Raw genomic sequence first — 17477 nt, forward strand, 5'->3', positions numbered from 1 at the left:
AGCAAGCCCTGCTGATAACCCGTGTTTGGAGGGCTCACACCACAAGGACCTTGTACTCAGCAGCTCCCCTAGTGGCAATGAGCGAATGAGTTTAGTGCCTGGTGGGAGAGGCCGGAAGGAAGACTCTTGTTCAGCATTAGCCAAACTCACCCTCCTCCTAACTCCCGAGTCCTGGCAGACAGGGCCAGGGAGCTGCTATCAGCAGGGTAAACACTCACCTGCCTATTTACTTCATACCGCAGGGGTGCCTGGAGAGCCCCCGTGAACAGATTGTAAAGCCAGCTGTGGGGAGAGAGAAGGAGAAGAGTCAGTGCTTAGCGCATAGCTATGGGTGGGAGCTCCCCCCTGTAAGGGGGCTGACAGCATAAGCAGCCTAGCTGAGCCCAGCTCGGGGGATAAGGGATGTAGCAGGGCCTCAGAAAGCCAGAACTCACCTGGCTCCATCATGGAACTTCACATCCAGCCTCCCGATGCTGGAGCGGCAGTTGGTGCTCCACACCTGGGGACGGCCACTGTCATCCCTGCTCACCCCGAGCTCGGCGGAGAGGGACAGGTCCCTCACGCTAAGGTCAAAGGAGCCGCTGTCGGGTCTGGGAAGGGAGGAAAGCACAAGGCAGTTCAGCACCTGCTGGCTAGCGGAGCTCGGTCTGCCCTAGCTACGGGCCCAGAGGCAGGGGTGAGAGCCCCAGGGAGACGGCACTGGAGAGCGGAGTCAGAGCTGTACCTGCAGAGGGACAGAGCAGGGGCAGCGCCAGCTTCCCACACTGCCCTGCACAGGCAGGGAGGGATGGCTCAGTGGTTTGAGCATTGGCCTGCTAAACCCAGGGTTGTGAGTTCAATCCTTGAGGGGGCCATTTAGGGATCTGGGGCAAAAATTGGGGATTGGCCCTGCTTTGAGCAGGGGGTTGGACTAGATGACCTCCTGAGGTCCCTTCCAATCCTGATATTCTATGATTCTATGACTTCCTCCAGGGGTTGGGGGAGCGGTACCCCCACGACCCATCCGGTCCTTGGCTTCTGCTCAAGGCTGCCAGCTGTGCTGGTGGGTCCTATGGGGCACCTGCCCCCCTACGAACCGCACTCAGCACCCCTTGCCCAGAATGTGCCACTACCCCCGCACGGAGTCGTCACCTCCTTTCCCTGCCTTCTGCTCCATCACCCCAGAGCAGTGCCTCCCAATCTGCCCCCCCTTCCCCAGGTATCTGTGCAGCCACGGAGGGGAGCCAGGGCATGGTGGGAGGAGATGAATGAGGGGAGGTTCCCTCTTGCTCCTTTCCCTCCCTTCCAGCTATGCTCCTGCACCAAGGCTCAGGTAGCAGGAACACCCCCCAGGCTGCGTCACCGATGGCCCCTGGGGAGCAATATGTCCGCAAAGGAGACGGCATCTGGGGCTCCCTTCCCTTGGTCCCTTTAGCAAAGGAACTCACACACCCTTTTAGACCCATTGACCGAGCTAGGAAATGAGGGCCCTGCAGGGCTTGGGGCCTGCAACCAATGCAAACCACTGTGGGGGGGCTGAGGAGCTGGTAACCATTGCAGGAGCTGTGCCCCACAGGTGGGGGATCAGTGCTCTCAGCACAGGCAGGAAGGGGGCTCAACGTCACCCTCTTGGGGTTGCACCGCAGGGCGGCACTGGAGACAGCAGCAGCAAAGCGGGGCCCTGTCTGACTGCTCCCCTGAGTAAAACTGGCCCCTGTCCAGACCTTGTGTCAGCATCCATAGTGCCAGCATCAGCCCCACTGCCCTTCCCGCAAGGCCACGGTCAGGCTGGGGAAGTCACCTCTGCAGGTGCGCGCCCCAGAGCCCCCGCTCAGTGGAGCTGACCCCGCTCTGACTGTGGTGGAGAATAGCACATGGCATCTGAACTGGCTCTGGCCCTTGATGGGAGTCTGGGGAGCTGAGGGGAATGTGGGGGTGGGGTCCCCGTTGTGCCTGGGGCTATGGAGGGCTCCCAGTGGCCACACATCACGGCACCAGCGGCAGATTAACCCTTACATGAACAGAACTTTCACTCGCCAGACACCGCTGAGCTGCATGTGGGCATTGCTGACCACGAGCCTCACACCTGTCCCCTCGGAGAAGCTTACGACCGACTCATTCAGCTGCAGCTCTTGAATCTGGATCCTGCGAAGCAGCAGAAAGACACCCATCAGCCTGACTGCCCGAAGGCCATACACTCCCACAAACACCCCAGTAACAGCTTGTCATGGGGACCTCGGGAACTTCCAGGAACCTCGTGGCTGGGAGACGGACTCCTGGGGCTGCTCTCTTCACAGCCTCTCTGGCTGCTGGGTTCTAGAGAAACTGACCAGAACTGCGAGTGTGTGTCTGGGAAGGGGGGGGGGGGGGGGCGTCTGTGTGTGTCTGCATGCGGGTGGGTGGGTGTTTGGCCACAATTTTCAGGACAACTTGGCATGTTGGGTGCTGAATCCTGGAAAAGCACGCCCTGAGCTTGACTGAATGTCCCCCCGTTCCTCACCAGTGCGAACACTCGGGGAGCAGCACTGGTTTTAGCAACATGGGGAAAGGGACATTTATTGCAGTTGCTCATCCTGGGAGTGTGGGCGAGAGAGAGAAAGCAGGTCAGATCTGTGTGTGTGTGTGTTAGAGCAAGTCGGGGCAGAGCTCTCTGGGTGGGGTGTGAGACAAGGAAGCAGGTCCTTTGGTATCACCTATGCAGTGGAAAGGAGCGTGTGGCTAAGAGGAGATGAGAGGCACTCACAGAGGGAACACGGGGATGGGGAACAGCCTGAGTGGGCGAGGTGCGAGGGGAATGGGGCTTTGAGAGGACTTGTTAGTGGAGGAAGTTCAAGAAAAACACTCAAGGCGCCTAATTTCTAATTGTCACGGAGTCCCTGGGCGATGCTCTGGAACTGCTCCCCATGAAGCCAGTCAGGACTCTGGGGCAGTCGCCTTTCTGTGAGCAGCCTGTCTTCAGGACACACAGCTCACACAGCTTCCACCTTCCTGGGTCTGACCTCGGAGCATTCAGCATCCTCTGCCCCTCCGTGCGCTTCCCACAGCGAGTCCGCTCAGGCGGGGTCCTGGGGAAGCCAGAGGGTCCTGCCCCCCAACTTCGCAGTCAGACGTGACTCTCAGCCAGCCAGTAAAACAGAAGGTTTATTAGACGACAGGAACATGGTCTAAAACAGAGCTTGCAGGTGCAGAGAACGGGACCCCTCAGCTGGGTTCATTTTGGGGGCAGTGAGCCAGACAACCACATCTGCCCTTCACTCCATGTCCCAGCCAGCCCCAAACTGAAACTCCCTCCAGCCCCTCCTCCTCTGGGCTTTGTCCCTTTCCCGGGCCAGGTGGTCACCTGATTCCTTTGTTCTCCAACCCTTTAGCTCTCACCTGGCAGGGGGGAAGGGCCCAGGCCATCAGTTGCCAGGAAACAGGGTGTCGGCCATTCTCTGTGTCCAGACTCCTGCACACACCGGCCCTCTAGGGCTCTGCAATGATCATACACCCTTACCCCACCACCTAGATACTTAAGAACTGCCTAGGGGAAACTGAGGCACCCCCACACTATTCAGAGGAAACATTAAGAAGAGTCCCACTTCGTCACAAGGGGAAACTGAGGCACCCCCACAATATTCGGAGGAAACATTAAGAACAGGACCACTTCGTCACATCTCTCCCCCCTTCGAGATCGAACTGAGCGGGGTCACTTTACCCGGTGACCTGGGGAAGTTCGAAGCCACCAATGTTCCCATGGATGCCCCAGCATCTCTCCCATTCCTTGGTAGGAGTTACACCAGGCCCTTCCAGTTTCACGCCCTCCCTTAGGTCGGGGGTGGTCGATAGCACTAGCAGGCTGCATGTGGGAAGGTTTCTGCAGCCCATGCCCTTTGGCCACCCCAAAACCCCAGGGGGTCAAACTGGGATTGGGTTTTCTCCCAGAGCTCCAGTCTGGAGGGCTGCAATTCGGGCTCTCTTGGTTAAGGGCCCCCATCTTGACCTGGGCCACATACTGTTCACTTACAGAACTAGAATGGAGACATCCCTTTCTCCACAACCTTGTCTCCCCAACAAGCTGGCCAAACACAGCCACTTGGTTATAGGACGGTATACCTTTCTTAACAGCTTTCACTCCATCTGAGACCTTCTCAAAGCTATCCACACTGGATCTTTCAACAGGAAAGTCAGTGGATCCATTCACAACAGAAAATTTCTGGCTGTTAGGAACTGAAACTTTCTTGATTAAATCATTTTCACACCCTTCAGTTGCAGTAAACTGCTTGCAAAGACTCCATGAGGATTCCTTTCCCTAGGGCTTTTCTATGCAACAATTCACCCCTCACAGAAATTCTGCTCTTACCCTCTTTACCTAGGGCTTGCTCTAGGGGAACACTTTCCTGAGCAACAACAGACTCTTTCTGGGTCTCCCTTACATCCAGAATCACCTCTGGCCCATCCAGCGGATTCCTACACAATCCCCTTTCAGGCAAACTTACAGACTTCCTAGATAAAAGGTTAGAAGCATTCTCCTTCCCTTTGCCACACACAAGTTCAGGAATCTTTTCCTCCTTGCTACAGGTTTCCACACCCTCAGTAGGTAACACAATCACACACCTTCATGCTCTCCTTGTGCCCTGGCTAGGATCTCACCCTGATTAGACAGAGTTGCTCCACCCTTTCCAACAACACACTAGCAACAGGCAAAATACAAGCACCAGAATTGTCTGGTCTCGGGGATTTTACATAGACCCTAACTGGATGCGACCTAGTTACAGGGCCATTCTCCCGAGCAGACACAAACTTAGGACCCTTCCCTTCCTGGGCTTTAGCTGAATCCAGAACCAGCTCTGAGACAACTGCACGACCCTCAACCATCACAGGCTGAAAGGCCCCTTCTGTCTGCTCCCCAGACCAAGAAGAGCCGGACACACTTTCTCCTTTACCAGACACACAGGTTGGGATCTCATTCCCTTTGTCCCAGCACACAAGGCTGGTCACAGACAACTGCTTGGAGATCAGGGTAGCTCCCTCCATAGGCAAGTCAATACCCCTGACAGACAGAGACCCATTTCCTTCACTGTCCCAATTCTCCACCCAGCTAACAGGTAAGGTCCAGGGACTCTCATCTTCCACTCTCCTCGCCTTCCCACCCTGCTGATTGGACACAGCCATCAGATCACAAGGCTGCCTAGGCTCATCCAAACTTTCCTTACCAAGCACCTTGCCACTCCCCACAGATCCCGTGCCCTGCCTGTGTCTCCCCCCACTCAGCTGGGGTCTCAGCTCCCACTGTGCTCAGCACTGCCCTTGCTGTCCCAGTGGGAGCAGGCCACTGCTTTCCTCAATGTATCAGAGCCAGCGAGAATCCCCACTCTGGTGTGCAAGGGGGCAGGGAGCATCTCTCTGTCCCACCCAGCCCCAGGGGTCTGGTTACAGGCAGGCAGGTAGCCTGAGCCTAGCGGCTCCTCCCTGCTGCCAGCCAGGTCATCTGCATTTTCACTGACCATTTCCCTCTCCGCCGATTGGTTCCCTGGATTCAAATTCAAACCCTTGGCAGTTACAGGAACAGGGCCTGGATCGTGTCCCAAAGAGACACAGTCACCCCACAACAGGGTCTCGCAGCTGGTGTCCTGGGGCACCCCAACGACCAGCCAGCCCCACTCCTCCTGGGTCTGCACAGGGATCTGGGCCATAGGCAGGGCGAGGGGCTTCGTCCCTGGGACCCTCACCCAGCTCACACAGCCCCTCAGCATCTGAGGCTGCACCACCCAGGGCCTGACACCAGTTCTCTCTGTCCCAGGATCTCGCCACCCCAGGAATGTCTCCCCATTGACCATCACCTTCCGCTCCCACTGGGGGTCCGAGGGGCCTGGCCCCAGGAAACTCCACACAGACATATAGGTTGGGGTCAGGAGTGGGAGCGTGTCCACCTCCCCACCCATCTGGCTGAGGGAGTCTGTGGCCTTGGGACCCAGCAAGGGAGCTAGACACCGGGGCTTTTCCGCAGGGTCCCCTTGGTTCAAATCGCCAGCCTGCTCAAAGGCAGTGAGGTGGGCATCCACCCCCCCCCTCCTTAACTAGGGGCAGCAATTTAGTCTCGAGGTTCCCTGCGGAACTGGCCCCCCCAGGATCTATCCCCACTCACCCCGGGGAGGTCCCCTAGGCCTCTCCGCTCCCCCACCGCCAGTTCATGCTGCTGCTGCTTCTGCAGCTCTTTCTCGGGCTCTCGCTGTCTCCCACAGTCCTCTTGCTCCCTCGGACTCAGCTCCAATCCCGTCCGTCTCGATCCCCCGATGGGGAACCCGATCGTGAAGAGCCCCGTCTCGTCGGGGACAGGAGTCTTGGCGATGCCTGGCTCCCACTCCAGCTGCTCCCAGATCCTGCGATAGCCCCATTTGGGGTCAGGAATCTGTTCCTTAGAGCGGTCATCCTCCTCCAGCTGCACAATTAACTCTGCTTTGGTGAACTTTCCAACGCTCAACCCTCTCTTTTTGCACAGGGTTACAATGTCCTTCTTAAGGAGACGGGGACAGGCCATCACTCCGCTCCTCCCAAGTTGTTGTGGACTCACAGGCCCTTGTGTTCTCAGCTCCCCACGGTTTCCAGGGAGAACCCCTAGTGTGCCAGCCCTTCTCGAGGTCACCACCTCTTTGCCAGGGTCGAGCTGCAGACTCCTCCGCCCCTTGGACTGCTTGCTGCAATCCCCAGGGGAACCCTGTTACTGCAAAAGTCCTTCTCTCTCCCCGCACCAAGCTGCAGGCTCCTCCGCCCCTGAGACTGCTCACTGCAGTCCCCAGGGGGACCCCATTACTGCACAGTCCTTCTCGCTGGTCACACACTCCCAGGGGTTAACCGCCCCCCGAAACCGCTCCTCTCTAAGCCTTCAGCAGGCCATGTCCTCGGCGATCCCCCTTCGTGTTACTGCTCCCCAGTCACTTACTGCAGGAAGCGCCATCCACGGGGTGCAGTACATCCCACCGCTGCCACCAGTTGTCACGGAGTCCCTGGGCGATGCTCTGGAACTGCTCCCCATGAAGCCAGTCAGGACTCTGGGGCAGTCGCCTTTCTGTGAGCAGCCTGTCTTCAGGACACACAGCTCACACAGCTTCCACCTTCCTGGGTCTGACCTCGGAGCATTCAGCATCCTCTGCCCCTCCGTGCGCTTCCCCGCAGCGAGTCCGCTCAGGCGGGGTCCTGGGGAAGCCAGAGGGTCCGGCACCCCAACTTCGCATTCAGACGTGACTCTCAGCCAGCCAGTAAAACAGAAGGTTTATTAGACGACAGGAACATGGTCTAAAACAGAGCTTGCAGGTGCAGAGAACGGGACCCCTCAGCTGGGTCCATTTTGGGGGCAGTGAGCCAGACAACCACATCTGCACTTCACTCCATGTCCCAGCCAGCCCCAAACTGAAACTCCCTCCAGCCCCTCCTCCTCTGGGCTTTGTTCCTTTCCCCGGGCCAGGTGGTCACCTGATTCCTTTGTTCTCCAACCCTTTAGCTCTCACCTGGCAGGGGGGAAGGGCCTAGGCCATCAGTTGCCAGGAAACAGGGTGTCGGCCATTCTCTGTGTCCAGACTCCTGCACACACCTGCCCTCTAGGGCTCTGCAATGATCATACACCCTTACCCCACCACCTAGATACTTAAGAACTGCCTAGGGGAAACTGAGGCACCCCCACACTATTCAGAGGAAACATTAAGAAGAGTCCCACTTCGTCACAAGGGGAAACTGAGGCACCCCCACAATATTTGGAGGAAACATTAAGAACAGGCCCACTTCGTCACACTAATGTGCCTACAACAGCTCGGTGCATCGAGCTCCTGCCCTGGCCACTCGGGTGCAGTCTGGAGTCACAGCAGTTGAGTCACAGTGGGCACTATCCAGAGGGCAGAACATCTGCCTGTTCTTGGAGGCCAAGGTTACAGGTCCTATCAAGCAGCTCATGGCTCAGAGCCCCAGCACCTGTCCTGGGGCCAGAGACATTGAGCTGGAGGTGAGATGTGACAGAGATGGCCGGCAGGGAGAGTCTAGCCAGCTAAAATACCCATCACCATAGCATCTGGGCACCTCACCATCTAACTGTAAGAGGGGGAATCGTCCCGCTATTGTGGGGAACTTTCCTGGTTTATACACGACCCCGGTGAAATGGGCTAGCAAAAGATCTGAGTCCTCGCTCCCACTCCCTTTACCCAGCGGCCTGCCTGACCTCAAGGGCCCCCCGTCCACTCTCCTATGTGGCAGAGTCCTCCTAACCCTGACACGGCTGGGCCCAGGATTCCTGGGGGGCTGGGCCCACAGTCTTGTCGTGGGCACGTAGGGCAGGGGCTAGGGTGTCCCCACTCCGGGGCACTGTCTCTGCACTGATTGCTTCCCTGCCCCACTGCTCACCGCAGAGTTCATTTCACCCCGCCCCTGGCCGTCTCGGGAGCGCAGGGACATGGGGGTCACGAGCCCCTCCCAGCCCGGCCTGCAAGGCCTCGGGCCTCCCTGCGCTGGGTCTGGGGCCCAGGGCCCCTGGACTCCCCAGCCGCTCATGTGCCCGGCCCCGGCGCCGAGCCCAGCCCCATTCACACGCTGGCTCCAGCTCAGCTCCTGGGGCTGCTCCTCTGGCCCCGGCCCCGGCCCCAACTCTGGCCCTGCTCCCAGCCCAGACAGGCTCCTGCTCTCCCCTTAGCTCTGCCCCTCTGGCCCCGCCCGCTCCACCTTACATGGGACCCTGGCCTCCTGACTTCCTCATTGGCCTGCCTGCCCTGTCAATCAGCCTGACCTGGATCATTGGCCTCTCCCCATTGGCCCTGCAGACTGCCAGTCTCAGAGTCCTGATTTCCCATTGGCCCTCCCTGTTTCTTTTGGCCCTGGGAGAGGACCAACCAAAAAACCGGCACTGAGTTTCAGTGCGGGCCCAACAGTTCCCTTACATAATGCATGTGGCCCAAGGGAGCCTGGGGTGGAGCAGGGAATTGAACCCGGGTCCCCGGCTGGTGCCTGCACTGCTAGGCCACCCTACCTCAGTACCGTGGTGCTGGCTCAACTCAAGCCGGCTCTGACCCTGCCGCTGAGGAAGCCAGTCCCGATGGGATCCGTGGCACGGAAGGGAGGGAACACCCCGCCACTGAGATCCCCGTCCTCCCTCATGGCTGCACCCCTGTCTCCTGGGGGGTCGGGGCCATGGTGGGAGAGCGTTCTCTCATCCCATACGGATGGGCAGATGTGTGGAGTGGGAGCTCCTGCAGCGCTAAACCAGCTCACGTAGCCCGTGCCCAGCCCCGAGCAACTCTCATCAAAGAACCCAGGAGTCCCAGGGACGAGCCCAAGGTGTCCAGTGCAGAGGGCCTGCGAGCCCCACTGACTCTGTGTGGGGGAGGCAATGAGTGCGTTCCTGGCCCCAGCACCAGGGAGAAGGAGACGCGCTCTTACCTGGACACGGAATAGCCCACGTCCCCAATGAGAGGGATGTTGTATGAACCATTCAGATCCGGGACATGCTCCCTCTTCAGCAGGGACTTCACCAGCTCCAGGCCGAACTGCTGACCTTGAATCAGAGAGCAGGCTGGGGTCACGGCAGGGCCCACGGGGAGCAGGCTGGGGTCACGGCAGGGCCCACGGGGAGCAGGCTGGGGTCACGGCAGGGCCCACGGGGAGCAGGCTGGGGCCATAGCAGAGAGCAGCTAGGGGCTGTGGGAACAGGAAGGAGGTGACAGTCACACATCCTCCCTCCACGCTGCCCCACAGCATGCAGGGGAAGGAGCGCTCTGGGAACATTCCCCAGGCTGGCAGAGTTAGGTCATCCCCCTCGGTTAATACAGCACATGCTGCAGGGAGTGGTGAGGCTGCTCCCAGAGCGTGGATCCCAAGGGACAGATGCCAGGCCCTGTTTCTGGCTCAGAGGGAGAGCAGGGCCCTGGGGATGTCTCTGTACAAGGAAGCCCCAGGCTGGGAGCACAGGGCACAGTTCCGGTGAAAAACAAACAGGGTAATAATTATGCAAAGCCACAGACCGTACTCCAGGCCCTTCTGCGTTACTCTGCCTTTCAGGCCGGCATTGGTTCCCTCCGCCCGAGAGCAAGCGCCCAGCAGAACAAAGACAAATGCCCAAACCATCCTCTAGGCCCGGAGCTGGGATCCTCTTCACCACCTGGAGCAGGGAGACAAAGGTACAGGGCTAGCAGCATGTGATGGTGCAGCGCTCCCAGGACCCATCACAGAGCTTCCCGTGGGCAAGCTACAGGCCTGGCGCTGGGTTCCCGGGGCTGGGTTCCCAGCTCAGCTCTAAAGCCTGACTTTGGGCCGGTCCTTTGCCGCAAGAGCCATGTCACAGGGAAACCGCTTTTCTCTCTCCCCACGGAGCTGCTTGGCAAGCCTGGAACGGTGAAGGCAGCCTGGGGACCCATGAATACAGCCCTAGCCAGTACCTCAGCTCCTGATGAGACCCGTCACTCCAAGTGCGCACCTGGGGATAAACCCAAGGCACGACCCCGCATTTTATATGGTCGCTGGCTGGAGAGGACATGCTGTGATGTAACGGGGCCAGCTGGGCTTGCCCCTCTGATGACTCGGCAGGAAAACTTTTTGTCTTTTGTGCTTCCCACTGTTACTGATACTTGCAACAGAGCCGGTTTTCGCACTGCCCGTGACGCTAAGATGCTGTTCCTGCGGCCTGCCATCGAAACCCCGTCCTTTCCCCACACGGTGACTCAAAGGGGAAACCAAGAGAAAGGCCCGGCTGATTGATTCGCTTATTTCCATCCACGCCCCTGTTTGCAAAGGTTTTTTTTCTCACACAAGCTGCTGGGGAAGCAGCTGCTCTTTGCATGAACACAGACTCCACACAGGCTGGGCGAGGAGTCATGCAGGTGTTGGGGGTTCATTGCTCACTGTTTGCTAGTTCTTAATCACTCTCCTGCCTAAAAACAACCACTCTCTCAGGCAGGCGGCAGAGCTGACATCATGTGACCAGGATGAGGGCTCACACGCCGGGAGCGAACAATCCCATGGCACAATCCCTGGGAATGGCCAGGCTGGATCACCCCCAGGTCCATCTAGCGCAGTGACTCTAATGGGGCAGTACCTGACGCTGCAGAGGAAGGTGGCGGATGGGGGATACTCTGCCCCTACCTATTAGAATGTATTATTATCTGTATTACCATAGCGCCTAGGAGTCCAGGCCTGGACCAGGACCCCCTTGTGCCAGGTGCTGTACAAACCAGTGACGTCCACATGCATGTTACGGGGGTGGCTGGGCAGACCCCTGGTGGGGGAAGCCTGGTACAGGAGCTGGCCCCATAGCAGCGGCGAGGAGAAGCAGCCTTTGCTGCCCCACTGCCCGCTCACATTTGGCCCTGCAGCCCCTCCAGGATGGGGCCATAGCCCAAACCCGAGCAGTGCTGAGCTCTCCATGCACCAGATTGTAATGCCACTCACTCAGTTTGGGCCCTTCCGTCCCCTTGTCATGACGGAGCTGTTGGTGGGTCCACCAAGGCTGCGTCTCCTCACCCCTACTGGGGGGCTGACTCCTGCACCAGGGCTCCCTGCCAGGGGCCTGCCCAGCCTCACTCCACCTACTGCAGCCCCATCCCCTCTGCTCCACCTGCAGGTCTCACTCAGCCACCGCATCAAGACCTGCTTCAAGTATGGGGAGCTGCATTGAGTGCCCATGTGAGGGAGCGGGCTGGGAGAGGGCAGGTGGGGAGCCCTGGGGTGGGGGGCGATGCTCGGGGGTTCAGTTGTGCATGCCGTGTGAAACGTTTCTGGGACACCCCAGGACAAATACAGAACAAAACGACAGTCCCTGCTCCAAAGAATCTACAATTTTGGTGGGTCTCATCCTAGTCTCTAATAGCAGGAGGTTTAATAGCCCTTCCGCTATTCTGTGCTAATCCTGGATATTCTTGTTATCCATGAAATGTCCAATCCCGTTGTGATTCTTGCTAAATTCTTGGCCTCAATGGCTCTCTGTGACAGTGAGTTCCACAATCTCCTCTCACACTGTGTGAAAAGGTGTTTCCTTCTATCAGTTCTGAATTTCCTACCTTTTAACGTCATAGGCTGTCCCCTTGTTCAAGTATTACAGGAGTGGGAGAACAGATGCCTCCGATCTCCCTTCTCTAGGCCATTTATTATTTTATAGACGTTTAAAGGGGACAGTGATCAATTCTTCAGCAAGTTCACCGAGGGCAGGAGAAGAAGGAATCAGTTTAGGTTGCAGGTTAGGTTCAATAGTAGGAAAAACTTCTAACTCTAAGGAGAGGTGCACACTGGACCAGGTTATCCAGGGAGGTCATGGAAGCACCTGGAAGTTTTTTTTGGAATAGGTTAGACAAACCCCTCTCAGAGGTGGTCTAGGTGCACCTAATCCTGCCTCAGCTCAGCATGAGGCAGAGCCGAGATGACCTCTGGAGGTTCCTCCAGCCCTACATTTCTATCATTCTACAATCCTTCCCCTTTCACTCGTCTGCTCTCCAAGGCAGCGACCCCAATTGGTTCCATCTCTCTTCAGAGGAGAGTCTCCAGACCCTTCTCTGGACCCCTCCAGTTCTGCACTCTCCTGTGTGCCATGGGGTGTCATTGTGTGGAAGAGACAATAGAATATTCTCAAAAAGAACAGGAGGGACTTGTGACACTTTAGAGACTAACCAATTTATTTGAGCATGAGCTTTCGTGAGCTACAGCTCACTTCATCAGATGCATAAAGTGGAAAATACAGTGAGGAGATTTATATACACACAGACCATGAAAAAATGGGTGTTTATCATACACATTGTAAGGAGAGTGATCACTTAAGATGAGCTATTACCAGCGGGAGAGTGGGGTGGGGGGAGAGAAAACCTTTTGAAGTTATAATCAAGGTGGGCCATTTCCAGCACATTTCCAGGAGTTAACAAGAACGTCTGAGGAACAGTGTGTGTGGGGGGGAATAAACAAGAGGAAATAGTTTTACTTTGTATAATGACTCAACCACTCCCAGTCTCTATTCAAGCCTAAGTTAATTGTCAAGAAATTCCCTGAAAAAGCATAGGAACAAATCCGCACAGACACACCCCTGGAACCCTGACCTGGGGTATCTATCTGCTACCCAAGATCCATAAACCTGGAAATCCTGGGTGCCCCATCATCTCAGGCATTGGCACCCTGACAGCAGGATTGTCTCGCTATGTAGACTCCCTCCTCAGGCCCTACCCTACCAGCACTCCCAGCTATCTTTGAGACACCACTGACTTCCTGAGGAAACTACAATCCATCGGTGATCTTCCCAAAAACACCATCCTGGCCACTATGGATGTAGAAGCCCTCTACACCAACATTCCACTCAAAGATGGACTACAAGCCGTCAGGAACAGTATCCCTGATAATGTCACGGCTAACCTGGTGGCTGAACTTTGTGACTTTGTCCTCACCTACAACTATTTCACATTTGGGGACAATGTATACCTTCAGATCAGCAGCATTGCTATGGGTACCCGCATGGCCCCACAGTATGCCAACATTTTTATGGCTGACTTAGAACAACGCTTCCCCAGCTCTCGTCCCCTAACGCCCCTTCTCTACTTGCGCTATATTGATGACTTCTTCATCATCTGGACCCATGGAAAAGAAGCCCTTGAGGAATTCCACCATGATTTCAACAATTTCCATCCCACCATCAACCTCAGCCTGGACCAGTCCACATAAGAGATCCACTTCCTGGACACTACGGTGCTAATAAGCGATGGTCACATAAACACCACCCTATACCGGAAACCTACTGACCGCTATTCCTACCTACATGCCTCCAGCTTTCACCCTGACCACACCACACGATCCATCATCTACAGCCAAGCTCTGCGATACAACCGCATTTGCTCCAACCCCTCAGACAGAGACAAACACCTACAAGATCTCTATCAAGCATTCTTACAACTACAATACCCACCTGCTGAAGTGAAGAAACAGATTGACAGAGCCAGAAGAGTACCCAGAAATCACCTACTACAGGACAGGCCCAACAAAGAAAATAACAGAACGCCACTAGCCGTCACCTTCAGCCCCCAACTAAAACCTCTCCAACACATCATCAAGGATCTACAACCTATCCTGAAGGACGACCCATCACTCTCACAAATCTTGGGAGACAGGCCAGTCCTTGCCTACAGACAGCACCCCAACCTGAAGCAAATACTCACCAGCAACCACACACCACACAACAGAACCACTAACCCAGGAACCTATCCTTGCAACAAAGCCCGTTGCCAACTGTGTCCACATATCTATTCAGGGGACACCATCATAGGGCCTAATCACATCAGCCACACCATCAGAGGCTCGTTCACCTGCACATCCACCAATGTGATATATGCCATCATGTGCCAGCAATGCCCCTCTGCCATGTACATTGGTCAAACTGGACAGTCTCTAGACACAAATCAGATGTCAAGAATTATAACATTCATAAACCAGTCGGAGAACACTTCAATCTCTCTGGTCACTTGATTTCTGACCTAAAAGTGACTATTCTTCAACAAAAAAACTTCAAAAACAGACTCCAACGAGAGACTGCTGAATTGGAATTAATTTGCAAATTTGATACAATTAATTTAGGCTTGAATAGAGACTGGGAGTGGTTGAGTCATTATGCAAAGTAAAACTATTTCCCTTTGTTTATTCCTTCCCTTCCCACCCCCACTGTTCCTCAGACGTTCTTTTTAACTCCTGGAAATGGCCCACCTTGATTATCACTTCAAAAGGTTTTTACTCCCCCCACCCCACTCTCCTGCTGGTAATAGCTCATCTTAAGTGATCACTCTCTTTACAAAGTGTATGATAAACACTTATTTTTTCATGGTCTGTGTGTATATAAATCTCCTCACTGTATTTTCCACTTTATGCGTCTGATGAAGCGAGCTGTAGCTCACGAAAGCTTATGCTCAAATAAATTGGTTAGTCTCTAAGGTGCCACAAGTCCTCCTTTTCTTTTTGCGAATACAGACTAACACGGCTGTTACTCTAGAATATTCTCAATATTATTCCCTGTCCTGTTCCTCAGGAACCCTAACACCTCGGCCATGTTTGCAAACGCACTTGTGCTTTGAGCAGAGTCTCCATCACGCTGTCCACAATGTCCCCCAGGTCCCTCTTCCAGCACTTCAAAGGATCATAAGAACATAAGAATGGCCAGACTGGGTCAGACCCAAGGTCCATCCAGCCCAGTCTCCTGTCTGCTGACAGTGGCCAATGCCAGGTGCCCCAGAGGGAATGAACAGAACAGGGAATCGTCAAGTGATCCATCCCCTGTCGCCCATTCCCAGCTTCTGGCAAACAAAGGCTAGTGACACCATCCCTACCCAGCCTGGCTAATAGCCACTGACATGGCCCTAAGGGTACATCTACACAGCAGCTAAACCACCATGGCTGGTTCAGGTCATCTGACTCAGGCTCGGGTTGCAGGACTGTAAAACTGCCATGTAGACGTTCAGGCTTGGGCTGGAGCCCGGGCTTTGGGACCCCATGACATGGGAGGGTCCCAGAGCTCAGTTTTTAGTCCTGTTGCCTAAGTCCCACGAGCCCAAATCAGCTGACCTGGGCCAGGGAGGGCCAAGCTGTGTGTCTTTTTGTTCCAATATAGATGTGGCCTAGGTGACCAGCTTGGGACCAATCGTAGGTTCAGTGGAGTCACATCAGCTGCTCAGCCAACACTTGTGCCCAATAAATGTATCGACACAAATCCGGAGCTGGGGACAAGCAACTCGTAGACAGAGCAAAGGGCTAAACTCAAAGTCAGTTAATTCACACTGAACAATTCCAGCCCCATGAACCCTGGGGCCAAAAGATGTGTAAGCCAAAGGAAAGAGAGGAGACTGGGGAAAATCCTGGGGGCGGCCTTCCCTTTTGCTAACTGTGTCACACACAGAGCAACTTCCCTTCCTGGCTTGCACAGAGCAAACTAGATACCTGCCAAGTGAATGAGAGGGGAAGGGAAGAGCCACTGGACATAGGGGGATCAGGAGCCGTCACCTCTCGGAGCAACTTAATGCCAGCTAGTGACCGTGCAGGTGGCCCACTGGAATCACTGAGAAGACATCCATGGGAGGCAATGGGCTTTGGTCAGATCCTCAAAGGTATTTAGGCTGCTGACTTCCATGGAAATCAGTGCAAGTTAGGTGCTGAGGATCTCTGAGGACCTGGGCCGTGGTGCCTATGTGTCTGGGAAAAGGAACCCCAGAAATACTTCAGCTAGAGAGCACTACAGCAAGAGATACCAGGACTAGGTACCTACTGGTGTGGTCCCCGGCTCTGGCGGGGGACATGCTGCTTGGGAAGGCACCTCGAGTAGGATTTTAAATATTTGAAGGAATAATAACCACTCACATGCGAACCCCAGAGGCTGACGTCCAGGCCCCACTGATGTCAGTGCGAGTTTTGTCATTGACTCATCTCTTGGTTTGATGTCAGTGGGAGCGGTTCCCCAAGATTTGACCCCTAGATTGTGAATGCCCACTTCCCTGTTGGCAGAAAGCAGCACCGGTCGTGCCAAGATTCCTGCAGCCCGCAGCCTTTTCAAATCTCCTGGCAAATCTCACTTGGCAAATCTCACCTCCTGCCCCACACAAGACTTGGCTTAGCTACTGCACACGTCTGATAATACGGACACCAGCATGCACCTGGTCCTGCCTCGCTAGGAAGAGACCAGCTAGAGTGGAGTCAATGGCTGGATTCCTTCTCCAATGACTCTAGCCAAGACTGGAAAAAACCTAAACTGGAAAATCACATCCCCTCTAGAATTACTGCCCCATAAGGAACCCTCTGAAGCAACTGCCCAGTCTTAATAATAATCGTAGCTTGTACTCACGATGCTTTGTTGTGCTTCCAGAGAGAGCGTCTTTCCCACGAGGAGCAGAAAGCCCACCTGCCTTCCAGCAATGTCAGAGGGCTTTGCCTCATACCACGCCCTACCAGCTTGACAAACACACAGGACTTTTCCACACCTTGTTTGCAGGCAGGAAGCAAATCAGGTTAGAGCTGCCTGACTCCCCATGTTTCCTTGCAGAAAGGAAGGAGAGGCGCACAGGCTCTCTGGGACTATCCAGCCATATTGCCCCAGAACATCCCCGTGGTACCCTGACAAAGTTGGAGGCTATCTCCAGAACTCACCCTCCCTGGACCCTCCTGACTCTCAGTCTTGTCTCCAAGCCCAGAGAGGGCTGCCAGTCACCAGACATGGGCCGTTGTCCGCAGAAGGAAAGCCATTCTTTTGGCTTCTACCCTTGGCTCTGCCTGACACACTGGTGACTTGAGCAAGTCACGTGGCCTCGCTGGGCCTCGTTACCCGAGCTGTAAAATGGGGTCAGCATCACCTAGGCACCTGCTGGCCTCTTGCTGGCTAGCGTGTGCCTGTTGAAATGTGCAAACTATTATTATAGCAGTGGTCCCTGCTGCAGCCTGGGCAGTTATTGCAACCCCTGGGAGTCACATGGCTGCTTACTCAATCTTCCTCCCTATGCTGAGATCCCCCCCTGCTCTGGGTCGCCCATGCAGCATGTCTT

The 17477-nt window shown here is 55.5% G+C and overlaps 1 protein-coding gene and 1 long non-coding RNA gene across 3 annotated transcripts in view; one reads left to right on the plus strand and one right to left on the minus strand.

Moving 5' to 3' along the window:
• The window catches only part of LOC140896701 (uncharacterized), an 11817-nt gene extending 9486 nt beyond the window's left edge, over positions 1–2331 (plus strand). The window contains exon 3 of the long non-coding RNA XR_012154605.1: positions 2020–2331. This is a non-coding gene — a long non-coding RNA (uncharacterized lncRNA). The remainder of the gene's footprint in view (positions 1–2019) is intronic.
• Positions 1–16868, minus strand: part of LOC140896697 (bactericidal permeability-increasing protein-like) — a 24426-nt gene extending 7558 nt beyond the window's left edge. Inside the window, exons 1-6 of one of the 2 annotated variants that reach the window (XM_073308690.1) lie at positions 16784–16868; positions 9960–10096; positions 9379–9493; positions 1996–2124; positions 435–590; positions 219–282 (exon numbers count right to left, since the gene is read on the minus strand). In XM_073308690.1, the coding sequence (XP_073164791.1) occupies positions 219–282; positions 435–590; positions 1996–2124; positions 9379–9493; positions 9960–10062 (567 nt within the window). In that variant the 5' untranslated portion in view covers positions 10063–10096; positions 16784–16868. Of the gene's footprint in view, positions 1–218; positions 283–434; positions 591–1995; positions 2125–9378; positions 9494–9959; positions 10097–10373; positions 10750–16783 lie in introns of those variants that run through there. The other variant, XM_073308689.1, reaches the window with a different exon arrangement.
• Between the last annotated feature and the right edge of the window lie 609 nt (positions 16869–17477).

The sequence above is a fragment of the Lepidochelys kempii genome, chromosome 13 (assembly GCF_965140265.1).
Source record: "Lepidochelys kempii isolate rLepKem1 chromosome 13, rLepKem1.hap2, whole genome shotgun sequence".
Classification (NCBI taxonomy): domain Eukaryota; kingdom Metazoa; phylum Chordata; order Testudines; family Cheloniidae; genus Lepidochelys; species Lepidochelys kempii.